The sequence below is a fragment of the Scylla paramamosain genome, chromosome 10, assembly GCF_035594125.1.
Source record: "Scylla paramamosain isolate STU-SP2022 chromosome 10, ASM3559412v1, whole genome shotgun sequence".
NCBI lineage: Eukaryota > Metazoa > Arthropoda > Malacostraca > Decapoda > Portunidae > Scylla > Scylla paramamosain.
The window spans coordinates 24228696-24246222 of record NC_087160.1 but is presented as its reverse complement, the minus strand read 5'-3'; the positions used below and the strand labels follow the sequence as shown (position 1 = coordinate 24246222).

Genomic DNA, 17527 nt, shown 5'->3' with positions numbered 1-17527 from the left:
TATCATTCTGTTTCCCAGATGTAAAAAGATGGCTCTCAGCTGATTCATGTAATGTATTTGTAGATACAATGAAATACACGTTTCCATTATAATACGACGGATTTCAATTCATTGCTGGGGACTGGTTGTGTGCGTGGGTTAAGCGGCCTGCGCCTTGCCTCTCCGCTGTGAAGTCGCCATAATAAAGAGAGAGACTATGTTCTTTTATTACTGATTGTGCCTTGCCTCTTCGTTGGGATGTCGCCATGATTTAGAGAGACACTGTTGTTTTTTTCACTAATGCAATGAAAACAACACAAGCATATAACGATGTACCAATAATTGCTATGACAAACCTTATGTTGTACAATGTCTAAAAAATCTATCTTTGGACACAAGAACGTAAGAGAACAAGGGATGCTGCAAGAGGCCAAACAAACACACAAACAGACACAAACAAAACACGTTGCATTATTGATATACATACATTTTTTTCTTCCTTTTAGTACTTGCTCGTAACGTAAGACAACAAGAGAAGCTGCAAGAAGTCATCAAACTATAAAACACGTTCTCCTATTTTCACTTATCACCCTCATCCACAACTTTCCAGACACATCCTCACACATTTTCCTTCCGTCCCAAGTAAAAAAATGGTGAACGATAACCTCCAAGTGTAACGTGTGATGCAGCATTGTTACGTCGTGCACTCCTGGAATCAGTGAACCACCACTCTGCCTTGGTATTCATGCTCCAGTAAGTGGTAACTCGACACTTTTTTCCGCCCTTCACTCTCGACTTTTAGCGCTGGTCAACAACAAAGTGCAGCAGTAGTGATTCGCAACTGCTGATACGGAAGACAAACAACTTACTTTATCGCTCGTTGGACACCTGCCAGCCGCTCCTTGCTGGTCCCGCCACATGCTACTCACTCACGGCGACACACGGCGACGCAAACCCGCCAGTATCATTACTTCGTCACGACACCCATTCCTTCAGTAAGCCTTCTTTAGCAGCCACTAGAGTTATCAGATAACATTTAATGGCCCAGAAAACACACACATACACACGTTAGCCTCTCCCTCCTCCTGTTACCAGTGTTGCCAATCTGTAAGACAAGAGGTTGGTGGTAAGCACTAGTTCTGTATAAGGAGGAGCACGGCCTATGAATTAGACATCGTGACCAACTATATATTTAATAAGGTTTGCAGATACATAAAGACAGGTGTGTGTGTGTGTGTGTGTGTGTGTGTGTGTGTGTGTGTGACGAAAGCAACAGAGAAACAAATGTACGAACGTAAAAATAAATAGAAAAGTAGAAAGGCACTTTTAAGCCTTTTTAGCACCGTGAAACAAGCCCCAGTTGACTAACTCTGCCAGGCATTCATCAAACGCCCAACAGCCAATAAAACACCGACACAAAAGCACAAACAACACTGCAAATGGTTTAGGCTTTTATAAACCGGACATTACACGCAACTCATGGCTGACATTGCATATAAACACTCCACTTGCGTTCAATATTTCGACGAATGGCGCAAACGGACACAAACAAAACACGTTGCATTATTGATATACATACTTTTTCCCTTTTAGTACTTATTCGTGTGTGTGTGTGTGTGTGTGTGTGTGTGTGTGTGTGATTCCTCCATTGTTCCTTTAGCACTTTTCCTAATGTTTGGCATGTTTTCCCCTTATTACTAACCACTTAGGTATTTCCTCTTACTCTATAGCCACCTTTAAGCGTTATATTGGCTAGAAATTGCTGAATCTCTTCTTTTATTTATTTATTTATTTATTTATTTACTCTTTTTTTATCCTTCTTGTCGAGTGTTACAAAGGTTTCACTGGTTTTAGTGTTGGAAAGTGTTGCATGTCGCAGTGAAAGGGTTAGATGAAAAACGACAGAAGTTTACGATAAGTCTCGTAGGATTTCTTTGCGGACCGAAGCACGACTCCACACACCTTACTATTCCGAGGATTCGTGACGCTAGGGTTAAATTTACGTTACTATGTACCGTGTGCCAAGAATGTAATCTACACAGCTCAAGATAAGAGGATGAAGGGAAAGAGGAGAGGAAAGAAAACACTTGCAAACAACATTAATTAATCATTCATCGCACGCAATAATGACATTTGAAGCATCCAATTGACAAGCGGGTGAAACAATGTTTGATGATTATGACTTTACGGCCATCCGCAGTCACCTTAGAGGGAATGACAAATAGAAGACAGAGAGAAAGAAGGAGAGAAAGAAAGACGGGAAGGAGAAAACAAAGAAATAAGATACAATGCATTTTAACTCGCACGTATGAGTAAACACTAGGTGCTTCTCATAACAGGTAATAATGAAATCAGACAACCGACGAATGAATCAATTAACAAATAATATAATTGTTTGTACGACTTACATTTTTTCTAACATCTTTTCCTCTTGGGTGAATGTATTCGATGTGGTGCGTCGTGTGGAAGGCGCAGCTTGGTGACAACGCCGCTGATCAGCCTGTGGAGGAAAAGAGGGACATAAAAATACTGAAGTGGATGAACTGGAGTGGCGTGTCTTAAGTTATCAAAAGGAGTAATGGTCATAAAACAGGTGCTCATGAAATGTTTCGTAACATGCAGCGCAACAGTTGTTTGATATATAATGAAGGAAGACAGAAGCTCGTGTGTAGTCTGTGGGTGAATGCGCTGTTACATGAGTTGTCCCTTTCCCAGTCTGCGTTGCCTATTTGTTATTTATTTTGTTCTTCCTGCATGTGTTCTGCCTGTCTGTCTGTGTCACCTTGTTTTCTTTGTTTTCCTGTTTCCCTTTCTGATCTCCATATTGCTGTTTGCTTATTTGTGTGCTCTCTTCCGCATGTATTCTGCCTGTATGTATATTCTCTTGCGCTCTCTGCTTTCATTACCTGTCTATCCATTTATGATTTTCCTGTTTTTCCCTCAAGTTCTGTCTTTCAATCTCTACTTACCCTCGCTTTCTCCGCTTTCATGTTTCACTGTCTGTTCCACATTACCAACCTATCCATTGCACTGTTTCCATGCGAATATCAACCTCCGAACAAGTGTTATCTTTCCATTGCCTTGTCTTCCAGCACCTTATTCCGTCCTGTCACCGCTTCCTTGACCAACAATCACTACCTGTCGCCAATCACGAATCCAAACGTTACCTTACAACCTTAAACACCACCACCAAGTGTTATCCTCCTATAACCCAGCCTTCCAGCACCCTATTCCTTCCTATCACCACTTCCTTGACCAATACGAACTACCTGTCACCAATCACAACCCCAAACGTTACCTCACAATCTTAAACACCACCATCCACACTCACTATAACGGGACAAAGTGACGGAACAAAACATAAGTCGATATCCAGAACGTTTTCCAGCGGAAGACCCATGCAGTCTCTAACTCACTCGCTGATATGGAGGTCCAGGTGTCCATTATTGGAGGGGCTGGACACTGTGGGGCTCAGAGGGGCTTTTACGCTTACTGCTCCAGAGGTGTTACGGGCGCGAGCTAAGAGGCGTGAGAAGGGATGGCGAGGAGGCGGTAAGTAGGTGGTGGGGGCTAAGGAACGAGGGGAGAGACGGTGAGAGAGCGCTGATGGGGTGTTAGGGAAGAGTAGTAAGAGGAGGAGGAGGAGGGGCAGGGACAGTGTGACCGATGGAAGGCACGTAGTGAGTCAGGAGCAATTTAGATTGAGAGGAACTTTTCTTGACGTAATCACCTCCTAGTACGCTCTCTCTCTCTCTCTCTCTCTCTCTCTCTCTCTCTCTCTCTCTCTCTCTCTCTCTCTCTCTCTCTCTCTCGCACACAAACACATAACACACACACACACACACACTAGCTTGCACGCTTGTCTTAGAGTGTTGAGGAGCAGCCTTAAAGAAAAGTAAGTAAATATTTTCGTAAAAAGCAACCATTTAAAGCGAAAAAAAAATATTTTGGGTTCTCTGTCACAATTCATTAACTCTCCACACGGAGAGAGAGAGAGAGAGAGAGAGAGAGAGAGAGAGAGAGAGAGAGAGAGAGAGAGAGAGAGAGAGAGAGAGAGAGGAGAAAGCACGCGGTTTCGAGGTTCAGTAATAAAAACTTAATATATTTTAATGTATCGTTCTGCATTTTGCATACCAATCCATGCAACTTTATCATGCAACCACCGCCACCACCACACCACCACCACCTTAGGAAGAGAGAGAGAGAGAGAGAGAGAGAGAGAGAGAGAGAGAGAGAGAGAGAGAGAGAGAGAGAGAGAGAGAGAGAGAGAGAGAGGGAGGGAGGAATTCACGCAGTTTCGAGGTTCAGTAATAAAACCTTAATATATTTTAACGTATCGTTCTGCATTTTGCATACCAATCCATGCAACTTTATCATGCAACCACCGCTACCACCACCACTACCTCCACTACCACCACACCACCACCATCTCCACCACCATCACCACCACCACCATTACGGGCGGACAGATGGAGATGCAGAGGGGGCGTCGTAAGGTAGTTTTTCATAGGATGTTCTTTTGCTTAGTAGTTTAGAGAAGCGATTCTACTAGACGGTTAATGTATCAAATAGTAAGGTGGTGGTGGTGGTGGTGGTGGTGGTGGTGGAGAAGGAGGAGGAGGAGGAAGTATTGGAAGATAAATGAGAAACTGGTATAGAAGTGTGGGTAATTTTTGGACACATTTAATACTTCCAGGAGGAGGAGAAGGAGGAGGAGGAGGAGGAGGAGGAGGAGGAGGAGGAGGAGGAGGAGGAGGAGGAAGAGGAGAACAGGAAAAGAAGAGAAAGAAGAATAAGAAGTAGATGCAAGTTAATGAGGCGGACGAATACTAAAATAAGGAGGAAGAAGAAGAAGAAGAAGAAGAAGAAGAAGAAGAAGAAGAAGAAGAAGAAGAAGAAGAAGAAGAAGAAGAAGAAGAAGAAGAAGAAGGAGAGAGAGAGAGAGAGAGAGAGAGAGAGAGAGAGAGAGAGAGAGAGAGAGAGAGAGAGAGAGAGAGAGAGAGAGAGAGAGTGCAGGAGGAGGAGGTGGTGGTGGTGGTGGTCTGAAGATCTTGAGGCTGTTGTGTTTTGTTATATTCGATCGATCAACTATAAAATAATCAATCATATTAATGTTATGACATCTATATATCTTCGCGATTTACATATCTATATATTAGATCGCATCGCATCCTTCCTTTCAAAAGAAGGAATAAATATAGTTCATTAACCCTTTCTTCACAAGCCAACATGTCATTTTAGTTCTTTTACGATCTACTCTTCCTAAGCCCTCAATATTTTTTCCTCTTTTTTATGGAAGCTGGAACTGCACGCAATACTCAAGATGCGATCAAACCAACGAACCACAGTTTCAATATAACTTTCTGATTTGTTTTCGAAGACGACTTCATTGCGGGTGAGGGAAAGGCTCTTGGACTCGTAACAGTAAGTGACCAGAAGCCCAGGTAACATTCCTGTGAGGTCGTTAAAGCTGTTGACAAATTGATTGACTATATTAGAAGTACTTACCTAACATTACATACGGCGCGGTTTGGTGCGGCTGGCAACACAAACCGCGGCAGATCACATTTAAAACTAAGTCTAACAACATTCATTTTATCCAGCATGCGTACATACTAATAACATACACAGACATCATACCATTGTAAATCAAGTGTGCACACTCCACACCACTTAAACGCAACAGAACTGTAGATCTTTATGAAGCTTTGTTGTGAAACTGTCCTTGTGTCAAGTCAGTTGATGCATTCTTCTTCCTGGAAATGCGTGATAAGGCAACAACACTCACAGAGGATGGATGGAAGCCAGAGAATGAGTTTACTTTTCATTTACAGTAAAATGCCTGAGACAAAGAAAAGTACACACGACGTTTATGTTATTTAATCTGATACACCTACGGCTTGCACTTGCGTTTTGCAGTCAGGCACAACCATGGAAGCTTAAGGATGCGTCCACACTAGTGATGTACCGGATATTACATTTTAGGCCTTGTGGATGCTGAGGCAGAGCCCTATATGTGCTTTACATAAAATGCGGTCGTAAACGAAAAATGCGGATATTAAACAATCAGTACTGCTGCGGATTTCTTTTACTTCCATATCCGCGGTTTTTGCACGTCACAGTCAAGGCCAATAGAATAGACTCTATTGGCCTTGGTCACAGTATTACAGAGTGCGACACGAAGCTCCAGAGAGAGAGAGAGAGAGAGAGAACGGTGGCGTGTGTAAAAATTAGCGAAAGATAAAGTGGTAGGAACGATCTTGAAGATTACTAAATACAATGAGACTGAGAATGAGAATGGGATTATACGAGAGTGAGATAGAGTGAGGAAAGATGGAGAGTGAATGCTATTATATAAGTGATGGGAAGAGAGCGAGGTATCATTCCCTTGTTAGGTAAGGGGAGGGAGGGTGACAGGAAGAGATTTTTGAGGCAAGACGAAGGAAGAAGGGAAAGCAAATAAACATACAGTATTGTAGAGTTGAGGGAAGAAGGTAAAAGAATGGAGTTCGTGATGGGGATAGGAGAGTAGCTACATAGGGCAAGAAAAGAAATGGTGAAATAGTGAAAGAGGAAGATGGGAGTACGGGGATAAAGTCGAGAGAATAAATAAAAGCAGGAAAGGCGAGGAGGCAGTTAAAAATTAGAGGGAGAGAGGAAGTTGTGGGGAATAAGTATTCCCTTTTCCTGTCCCCTACTCCTTTATTGCTCTTCCACCATCCACCTCCTTCCCGCCTATACTCCCTCCATCTCAATGTCCCTTGTACTCCCCTTCCCCAATTACATTTGCTTCTATGTTCTTGAAATATATATATATATATATATATATATATATATATATATATATATATATATATATATATATATATATATATATATATATATATATATATATATAAAGATCCACATCCTCCGTATTTCTTCGGCGTAGAGGTGGAACTTTTGTTATCTGAAAATGTGGTTGCGGATATTGATGCGGATCTTTTGTAGTTCTAAAACATGGATGCAAATAGTAATGCGGATAGTATTTTCGGTGCGGATGCTCCACGGATGCGGATGCGGAGGCTGATATCCGATACATCACTAGTCCACAAGGTCGAACACTGTTCGTCGGACAAACACTTATCAGTTAACAAAGGGGAGAGGAGAGGAGCGCTAATGATGTCAGAAGCGAGCACCACGGAATAACAATCACTGGCCGTGTTCGTCTTTTCATTCGGAACTTCGGACACTGTCTCGCAGGACAGACGCGAGGAACTACGACATTGCCAGGCACACGATTCAAAAAGTTAAGTGGTCATCGCATGATCTGAGACTATTACTTAGTTTGACCTCACACAGAATGACTCAAGATATAAATATCTAAAGCTTAAGATCTTGATATGATACATTTGAAATCGCACGAACACGGAAATGCACGGAGTTTCCAAAGTACAGGAGACAAATCTTAAGAAAGAAATGGACGTCCTATCTCCTTCCTTTCGCTAGATGGCTGAGAAGCTGCAGGGAGAAGAATTCTGAGGAGAAAACGGGAGATTTTGGCGCATCAGTGCAGCAAGGTGGGGACTGGGAGGAGTGGGAGGAGGGGGCTGATTGAGGCAAGAGTGCAGTAGGGAGCGGCAACCGGGGGAAGGGGGGGGTGAGACAGGGACCCCAGGCAGTAAGTGTTAATTGGCTTTGTGTTTGCTCTCGTCACTAAGGCATAATGACTCCAGGAATGACATTTAAAGGTTTCTGTTTGCGGGGCAACTTTAATGCTGTATTCTTTTCCCCCCACCATGCTGACTGCGGTGGTAGTAGTAGTAGTAGTAGTAGTAGTAGTAGTAGTAGTAGTAGTAGTTGTTGTTGTTGTTGTTGTTGTGGTTGCGGGGGTGGTGATAGTAGTAGCAGTAGTAGTAGTAGTAGTAGTAGTAGTGGCGGTGGTGGTGGTGGTGGTTGCGGTAACCAAAAGAAGCCAAACCGGTTTCTTGGTGGTAACATTCGGAGATGTGGCTTCAAACGAGTAGGTTGGTTTTTCGCGTCATCATTACTGGGATCTGGCATTGGAAGTCTTCGAGTCATATGCACCGCGAAAAAAAAATAAATAAAATAAAAATAAAAAAGCAATTAAATAAATAAAAAGCAAACCTCTGCTATACAAGAAATAGGAGTCGTACAAAAAATACATATAAATAATGAGAATCATAAAAAAAATAAATAAATAAATGCATGTAAATGCATAAATGAACAAATCACAATAGCAAAAAAAGAAAAAGTAAAATAAGTATCTAAATGTATAAACATGTCAAGACAACTGACTTCGCTTTCAATGCATAGCAAGGTGGTGAAACGTGGCGTCCTCTCATGTCACCAGCAATATCACCAGGCTTCACCGCGCGCTGCTCTCCTGACAGCCAGCAGCAGCATTAATAACCCGTTCGCTTCTACGCTCACTTCCTCAGAATTTCAGTTCACACGTGTAACAATGAACGCATTTACTACTCCCGCTGTCAGGAGTGTGAACACGAATAATATGAATAACGGAGGTGATATATTTTACCGACAGGAGTGGAAATATTAGTAGTAGTTGTTGAAAGTAGTTGTAATAGTACTGGTGGTAGTGGTATTATAATATTCTATAAACAATAATGTATCTACAACTGACGTTCTCAGCAATAGAGTTCTTAGCAATTTAATTAATGTGGACAGCTAACACAATTTCAAAGTTCATATGTACTACATGGTAAAACCAATCCGCATCAGTAAGACGAAAACATTCGCCCGGCCTCAAACAACCGGCCAAGGTATGCGATAATACGTAAGGTCCTTTACTAGTCCATGCTGCAGGTTTCAATGGCGCAATGCGTCGTGTCCAGCCCAAGGAAACACGAGTCTAGCTCCTTTGGTTCAGTCCTAGGGAGCAGTCATAACCATTTAGTAATTTAAGTTATTAATGGAATTAAGTTCTTGTATATTCATTCACCGTAGGAACTTAAACCAGATTTATTCACAGCACCGATAGGCTCTATACTACGATGTGGTATACCGTGCAACATGTGGCAGTGCAGGTTGTGGTTAGTCAAGAACTGCATTATCGTGCACTTTACGATAAGTACATGCTTCCGCAGCATCTCTATCATTCCGCAAGACCTATCAATATCAATCATAAAATGGTAACCTCCTACCGATTGCGCAGGATGTATCCGTAGTTTTCATCCAAGCACCCCATGTATGGCTTTATGTAATAACAGATCTAGACTCAACGAAGTCTTACGACTATTCGGAGGAGACTTCTAGGACAACACAAATAGGATAAAATCGTACTTTTACTGGGCAACTCAGTCACATGTATGTCACACACATGTATATCACACGTACATTAACAAGCCATTCATTGAAATACATGCTTTAGCAAATCTAAATATGCTTTAGCAAGTCTGGCAACACCACACTACAAATGGCAACACCACACTACAAAGATAACTTTAAAACGGTAAAATGCACTATGATAGTCATTATGATTGTTGCTATGGTAGTCGATAGTCAACAGTCATTATGATCGTTGCTATGGTAGTCGATAGTCAACATAGTCAACACAGAACAGCTCAATACTAGCTGTAATGGCTAAGTAGAGCAATGATAGTTAGCAATGATAGAAATTGCCTTAAAACTTCTACAAAACTTCTACAAAGTCTTAAAACCAAAAGTATGATAAAAATCAGCAGCGGTCCTTGTGTTGTGTTGCATGCAGTCTCGTGTTCTTGCTGCCACCTCAGACCAGCGTCCACAGACGACTAGCGGTACGTTTTCGGCCCCAAGATAGGCACGTAATCAAAGATGGCGTCTTCATCTGGATCTTCAAAAGGTTCGGCGCCCGAGCCCTGACTTGGCGTGCTTGCACTCCCTTGGTTCGGGTCGTTGAAAGCAAAGGTCATCTTGTTACCGTCCATGAGTTGTCCACCATACCACACCATGCCGGGGGACTGCTGGAGCGTCACCGTGAACTTGTTACCAATAGCCGTGGGGGCATTCAGCTGACGGTGCCTGTTGGGACACAGCGTTACGTCCTCGTCTTCATCGTCATAATAATCAGAAGATGAAGTGGATGAAGAGAGTGGAGGAGGGGAATCTTCTGCAGCTGCCCGTATTTGTTCAAGGGGTGTCAGTGGAGTTGGAAGTAGCGGGCCCCTAGGAGGCAGGGGGGGACCACGCCCATGGGGTCCTCCTCCCCTCGCCCGTCCGACAGGCCACTCCGTAACTACACCCCCCCGCCCATGGGGAGCCACGAGAGGAGGAGGAGCACCCCCAGGGAGGGCTGGTCCATGGCCAGGAACAACGGAACCGAAACCCTGCAGGCCTCCACGAGTGCCAGGCACCACCATAACACCAGCACCTCTTCCTTGCATGGCGGTGCTTCCCCTAACGTGGGCAAACATTATATCAAGTAGTGCGAAGTTGTATGGGACTTGCAAAGGACTCACGACTAGAGCGTAGTGAGGCAGTTTGCACACAACACAAACAAGGGTGCCTCCTGTTGAGTGGATCAGCATCAGCTTCACGCATTGAGCACAAGCCGTGTGCCCACACGACAGTACGCGAGGCACTTTCGAATCCGCATTGAAGTCATCCTGGCAAACCACACACTCCATCTGAAAAGACGATTACAAACATCAACAAATCTTTACGACTAGGCTTCCAACACATTCAAGAATGAAAGTACTAATACATCAGGACAGGATTCCTACGTAATCACTACGTCTTTATAATACTATACACCACAACACTAGACTCCTTGACACTTACATTAAGGAAGATGACCACTTATACTGGTGCCGCTGCTGTATCCTGCCTTCTCCAAGCGAGGAAGACAACTGACTGTGGCTGCCTCGTGCCGCACCACCTCGATTCCACACAAATGAATCTGCTTCGTTCGGCTATTTGAATTCCGGAATGGGTAATTTTGAATGAATAAACCGCCTCGAAGGAATAAAGTAAATTAATTCAACATGCAGAACAGGTATTTCCATCTTTCCATTATGTGTGTGTGTGTGTGTGTGTGTGTGTGTTTTGGTAATCTGTGACTGCCCTCCAGGCTCTTTCCTCCAGTAAACCTAGTGATAATATTTTAGTACAAAGAATTCTGTCGTTTTTGGCCCAGGTCCGCCAACGGGCATTAGTAAAAAAAAAAATTCTATGGATTCCCTCTCATACAGGCATCACACACAGTGACATAATAGACTGCTTGGCTAAAGCCGGCTACAGCCTGCCTCCTCGTGGCGTCGGTCCCTCGCCTTCACTTTCTTGTTACTTGTCCAAGGTTCGAGCTAACGCTTTCCCCCTCACTAGTCATCACAGGGACCATCAGAGGCCCAACAGCGTCTTCATACAGCACCACGATGCATTTCGCCACCACCGTCACAAGTACCGTAGGCGGAGTCATCGGGTCAGGAGACATAATGCGATGGCTGCCAAGCTACGTTTAAGCTACAGACCAGTGTGGCAAATCCCTGGGTTGGAAGACGTGCATCATATCTCTTCTTGCCTTCATTGTGACTCCCCCAACAACACACTGGAGCATTTCTGCCTGCACTGCTTGAAGTCAGATACGTGCTGCCTCAGGGACTGACGCTCGTACAGGTGTGTCATCATCTCCTGAACAGAGACAACTTAGATGAAGTCCTCTTCCGGTACCCAAGTCTTGGTGGCTGTTAATGGACTGCCCTACGCGGCACAGTTTCTTTTATCTAGTTATATATTTATTTTTTTGTCCCTAATGTACTGCTGACTGCTGTGTATTCTGTTGTCCACCTCTTAGAATATGTTTAGTATCATGGTTACTTTTTGTTTTGGAATGACGCCGTAATGAGGCGTAATAAATTTATCAAAAACAAACTTTCTCTCTCTCTCTCTCTCTCTCTCTCTCTCTCTCTCTCTCTCTCTCTCTCTCTCTCTCTCTCTCTCTCTGTGTGTGTGTGTGTGTGTGTGTGTGTGTGTGTGTGTGTGACCAAAAGCCCCATTTCTGCCTCAGCAACACACGACATCGGAAAGCTCGCGTCAGCTGAACTCTCATACAACATAATAAAAAAAAAAAAAATCATAGGAAGACGCGAAGCTACCAGACCGTGAAATTATGCCTGACGATCCGCCGCCTGCCTCCCCGCCGCCTCGCCGCCCCGATACCACACCACCACACCAATTCCTCACTGTGTTTTATTTATATTTTTTTCACTTCAAAGTAGTTAATTCATGTCCATGTGTACTTGAAATATAAAAGTAGGAAGGGAAATTAACTGGATTACACGAGAAATCAGACACGTTAGCTATTTTTGATAGGAGTGAACTTAGGTTAAATTTGATTGTTACGATAGGTTAGGTTACATGAAAAAGTTATACAACATAGCCATACCTAACGCAACCTTGACCTCTAACCTAATCTCTCTTATTCTATCATAACTTAACCTAACGTAATCTAACACGTCTCATAACTATCCGTCATTGTTCATCTTCATGTGACCTAATTATATTGTTGGTAATTTTTTTCTCTTTCTCTAAACTTCTGAATTCGTGTCTTGGTTCACTTAAAACACAAAAACAGAGAGGGAAATTAACTGGATTGCTTGAAAAATCAGACACACTTGCTACTCTTGAGGCAGGTGAACTTAAATTAAGTTGAATTAAGGTGTTACGATAGGTTAGGTTACATTAGACAGTTAACCTTTGTTATTCAACGTAACCATATATAACACTTCAACGAAAATTACAGGAGTTTTCAACGGAGTTCAAGATTCTGAGGAATAATTTAACAAGGATTCTGCACATTCAGTAGTCGTTAGTGAAAGTTATTAAGTTCGCATTGGTGTTTTAAATTATTTTAACGTTAATTCAGCAAGGATTTTACACTTTTTAACAGAGTTTAGAGGAAGTTATCGGGGTTTTCGAGGGTGCTTTCACGACAGAATTAATAGTTTAGCAAGGATTCTGCATCATCAATGAAAAAAATAAGTATAAGAAATAATAACCTACGTTACCTTTGAAACTAGTCATTATGAGAAAACCTTAGAGATTTTCTTCCCACTATATTTTATTCATTCAGAGTGACAGCTGTTCTCTCTCTCTCTCTCTCTCTCTCTCTCTCTCTCTCTCTCTCTCTCTCTCTCTCTCTCTCTCTCTCTCTCTGAAAAAGAAAAAAATACTTATAACGCTATCTTAACCTCAACAAGTGAATATCTGCCCATCTTGCCCACCCCTGCCCACCCTGCCAACAAGCGCCGTGAAGAGGTATTAGAGGGTTAGCTCCAGGGGGGAGAAAGGGTAAGGAGGGGTAGGAAGTAAAGAGTAGGGGAAGAGAGGGCGGGAGGGAGAGAGGGTGGAGGGAGGGTATGGCGATCTTCCCTCCTACAGCCGATTGTCATTTGCATACATCAGGTCTTCCTTCGCCAGGTTTTCCCTCCAAGTCTGGCTTTCATCAATATTGGAGTCTCTCTCTCTCTCTCTCTCTCTCTCTCTCTCTCTCTCTCTCTCTCTCTCTCTCTCTCTCTCTCTCTCTCTCTCTCTCTGAAAATTTTACTGAACCATTCAAGAGTTAGGATTACTGTAATATTTTCTTTCCCTTTCTTCATGTGTGTGTGTGTGTGTGTGTGTGTGTGTGTCACTAATTATAATTTTTTTATTACCCACTGCACACTACCTACAGGCTCACCCACCCATCTACCCATCCGTCTAGTACCCAGTAACCCACATGACAGCTATCGAGACTCACCCACCCATCATCCCATTTCTATCCAGTTTAAAGTTTAAATGTGGCTATAGATCAAGTAAAGATGTTTCATTTTGATTGATAATTAGGGAAAAGTGTACCAAGTGTACCAAGTATACCAGTTATAGAGTTTTGTGACTCGTCTCTGATCGGCGCCATAGACACACACACACACTCACACACACACACAGACACGCACTTACACACAGGGCAGTGAAATGGGTGGGAGTGCATTGTTATCACCACCACACCACACCATCATAATACCACACCAGTATATCTTTGGCTCCCTGTCTCGTCCTGCCGAGTCCCGCCAAGCCCTTCCACGCCCCACTGCTGCTAAGGTAAGAAGTTCCCGTTTTTCCGTCAACATTAAGGATAATTTCCAGGGTTTTACAAGTGTTTCCAGGTGATATTTAGATTCGGGTGTATAGGAGTAATGGAAGAGGAGGTGGAGGAGGGAAGAGAGGAAGAGTGTGAGAGGGAGGGAAGAGGTAGAGACGTACGGAGTGGCGAAAAAAAAAAAAAAAAATTCGGCCCAAAGTCGACATCCTTTTCTTTTTTGTTAATATAATTGGCATTGTTTTGATATTTGATCTATTATTATAAAACTATAACAAGCTATAATATGCAATAAAATCTGCAGTAGCTGTTGTTGTTGTGTTGTGGATAAAGATAACACTTTCGGCATTGTATTATTTTTAATTTTTCTTATTAGCACGCCTAGGATTGTTTTCGTATTTAAGACTTAAAAAATATAAGAAACATATCTGTAGCAATGTCCAATAAAACCTAGTCTAACAGTTCGTATTATCAAATTTGATGAGTATGAGCCTGCGGATTTAAAAAAAAATTATTTATTTTATATGGTTAGAAGTGTGTGTTATCTTTACTTATCTGTAAAGTAAATTTTTTTTTTTTTTGTATTCAGAATATATAACAATCTAGTCTGGCTGTTATCCTTTTCGAAATAATCTTTTTTTTTTTTGTGGCCCCGTTTGGAAAAGTTAGGGATAGTTTTCTGGAGTTTCGTTATTATTATTGAGTTCGGTAATCTTTTTATATTTTGGGTATTTGTTAAAGTATACGGCAATTCAGAATATGTAGTGTATTCCAGTCTAGGTGTCTTTTTTTCTCCTCGCGACTTTCAAAATGAATTACGTAACGTAAATATGAGGGCCGAGATGCACATTTTCTCTGCCTTCTTCCCTGTCTGTGCAGCAATATTTAACTGAACTTTCGAATGTTTTCAAAGTGAAGCGTTAAGAAAAGACAGAATTCACCAGAAAAATAGGTAAACAACTCCAAAAAATGCTTTAAATGAGGCTTAAGTAAATTTAAGGTTTTAGCCCCATTGAGGGCGCTCACCATGAAAGCACAGTCCTTCCCTCCTCCCTCCTCACGTCTCTTAGTCAATATTTCCCTCAATTTCCAGGGTTCTTCAAGAATTTCCAGGTCTTTTTTTTTAGAGTGAAATGGTAAAGTGTAATAGAAAAAAATGAGGAATGGAAGTGTGGCAGTAGATAAAGTAAAGATGTCTCACAGTGAGCGGTAAATGGGGTAGGGAAAGGTGTACCAAGTGGCAGTCAAAGGCCTAAACACCAGTTATACAATTTTGTGACTTGTCTTTGATCGGCGCCACAGGCACACAAACGCACACACACACACACACACACACACACACACAGGGCAGTGAATTGAGTGGGAGTGCATTGTTGTTATCATTACACATCACCACCATAATACCATACCACGATACCCTTGGATCTCCGTTTGTTTATCACCCACCACACACCACCTATAGGCCCAACGCCCCGTCTATCCACCCGTCTCCTACCCACTAACTCATCCATTCTTTACTCAAACACATCCATTCATCCATTCAATCACTCAGTCATATCCACCCACTCACATCCACCTACCCACAGCTGTAATTCCAACCATCTCTCCACCAACTCACACACTTACCCACTTGTAGAGTCCCACTACAATCCTGGTTGAGTGCGGACGCTCCTATCCTCCCTCTGCTTAGTGTTCGTTATTGTCTCGACTGTCTCGGGGCTGTCTCGAGCACTTTGCTGGCAGTTGTTGCTGTATTGCTGGTTGTTGAGGGTGGGTGTTGGTGGGCTGGCAAGCACCGCTTGCTAACACCACCGAGCACTACTGTCTAGCGTGCCTCACTGTTCGGCACCTCCTACCCCAAGGTCTGCCGCTGGATGCTGTCTGTCGACATATTCTGGTGTCTGATTTTCTCGATGAGGTTCTTGTACGTTACCCTAGATTTGGTGGCTTTTCCTGATACCCTGTGCCCTGCGTGGCATCGGTTGCTTTTGCGTGGATTGGTGGGTGGGGTGCGCGAATGGGTGAATGTGTGAGTGTACCATTTGCTTTAGCTGACAACTGTAATTAAGTTTCTCTATCTTACGGTGTCTGACTCTATTTGCGTAATAAATTAATCAAATCAAATCTCTCTCTCTCTCTCTCTCTCTCTCTCTCTCTCTCTCTCTCTCTCTCTCTCTCTCCCCTTTTTCTTCTTCTTCCCTTCCTATATATTCATTCTCTCTCTCTCTCTCTCTCTCTCTCTCTCTCTCTCTCTCTCTCTCTCTCTCTCTCTCTCTCTATGTATTGATAAATCAGCGGCGGCAGCACCAGCATATAAAGTAGAAAGGAAAGTGTTTAGAATATATTCTTTCTCTACTTTCGCTTTTTCCTTTTTATCCTTTCGCTTTTCCTCCCTCCCTGGTCACGGTGGATTTCTCCTCCTTATGTTTATTTAAAAAAAAATATTTTCATTTTCATTAACATCTCCAAAAAAAGTAGTAATAAAAAATATAAAAAAAAAACAGTATAGTAGTAATTAAGTTAAGAATTTTTCACAGTTTTTTTCTAATCTAAGGAAATAATCCGTGAAATAAACTTGCCTTTTTACCACATTTTTTTTTTCTTTTTTCAGTCTTTTAATGTTGCCTGTAACAGCGCTTTTACTCAGTCTGAAAAGGGAACACAAAAAAGGTTGGGGTGGGGGTGGGGATGGGAAAAGGGCTTTTGCATTAGACACGGAAAAAGAGAGAAAAACTGAAAACGAGAGAGAGAAAAAAAAGAGAAGATAAATTGCATCAAAGGAGTCCCATGCATTTTCCAGGGAATTATGGGATTAGAGTCATGAAGAAATGTGGGCGAGTGAAAGTCAGTCATGAGTGGACTGTTGCTGGTGCAGGGAAGGAGACAGAGGCAGGGAGAGGTAGGACAGGAGGGACAGAGGGTAAGGGAAGGAAAGCGAGGGAGGCACGAAAGACAAGGAGAGAAACAAAGGAAGAGAGGATAGAGGGATAGATAGAGAGAGAGAGATAAACGAAGGACAGGGAGAAAGAGGAACGAAGGGAGAAAGGGTGGGGGAGGAGAGAGAGGGAGGCACGAGGGACAGGGAGGGAGGAATGAAGGGGGAGAGAGAGAGAGAGAGAGAGAGAGAGAGAGAGAGAGAGAGAGAGAGAGAGAGAGAGAGAGAGAGAGAGAGAGAGAGAGAGAGAGAGAGAGAGAGAGAGAGAGAGAGAAACGAAGAAAAAAGGCTGGGGGAGGAGAGAGAGGGAGAAACGGTCAGGGAGAGAGAGAAACGAAGGAAGAGAGCACACAAAACCAAAGTTAGTCGTGCTGACTAACTTTTCTTAGTAAAACCCATGGGGTCTAGAACGAGTAGCAGCATTAGTCACAGTGACTAACATAATGTTAGCCAATTTGTGACTAACTGAGCACTCAACCTGAGTATGGTCTTACTCAAATATATCTGACTAATGCCTTCATACTGTTCACTGCTTC

At 42.7% G+C, this 17527-nt stretch overlaps 1 protein-coding gene and 1 long non-coding RNA gene across 2 annotated transcripts; both read right to left on the bottom strand.

The window, feature by feature from the left end:
* Positions 1 to 426: 426 nt before the first annotated feature.
* On the bottom strand, positions 427 to 16010 carry LOC135104407 (uncharacterized). Its single transcript, XR_010270424.1, has 3 exons — positions 15683 to 16010; positions 2388 to 2479; positions 427 to 1084 (listed from the first exon to the last, which is right to left on the bottom strand). It is a non-coding gene; the product is annotated as an uncharacterized LOC135104407 (long non-coding RNA).
* Positions 9272 to 10911, bottom strand: LOC135104406 (uncharacterized). Its single transcript, XM_064011805.1, has 2 exons — positions 10762 to 10911; positions 9272 to 10607 (listed from the first exon to the last, which is right to left on the bottom strand). The coding sequence occupies exon 2, from the start codon at positions 10605 to 10607 to the stop codon at positions 9753 to 9755; it is 855 nt and encodes a 284-aa protein (XP_063867875.1). The 5' UTR covers positions 10762 to 10911; the 3' UTR covers positions 9272 to 9752.
* Positions 16011 to 17527: the final 1517 nt, after the last annotated feature.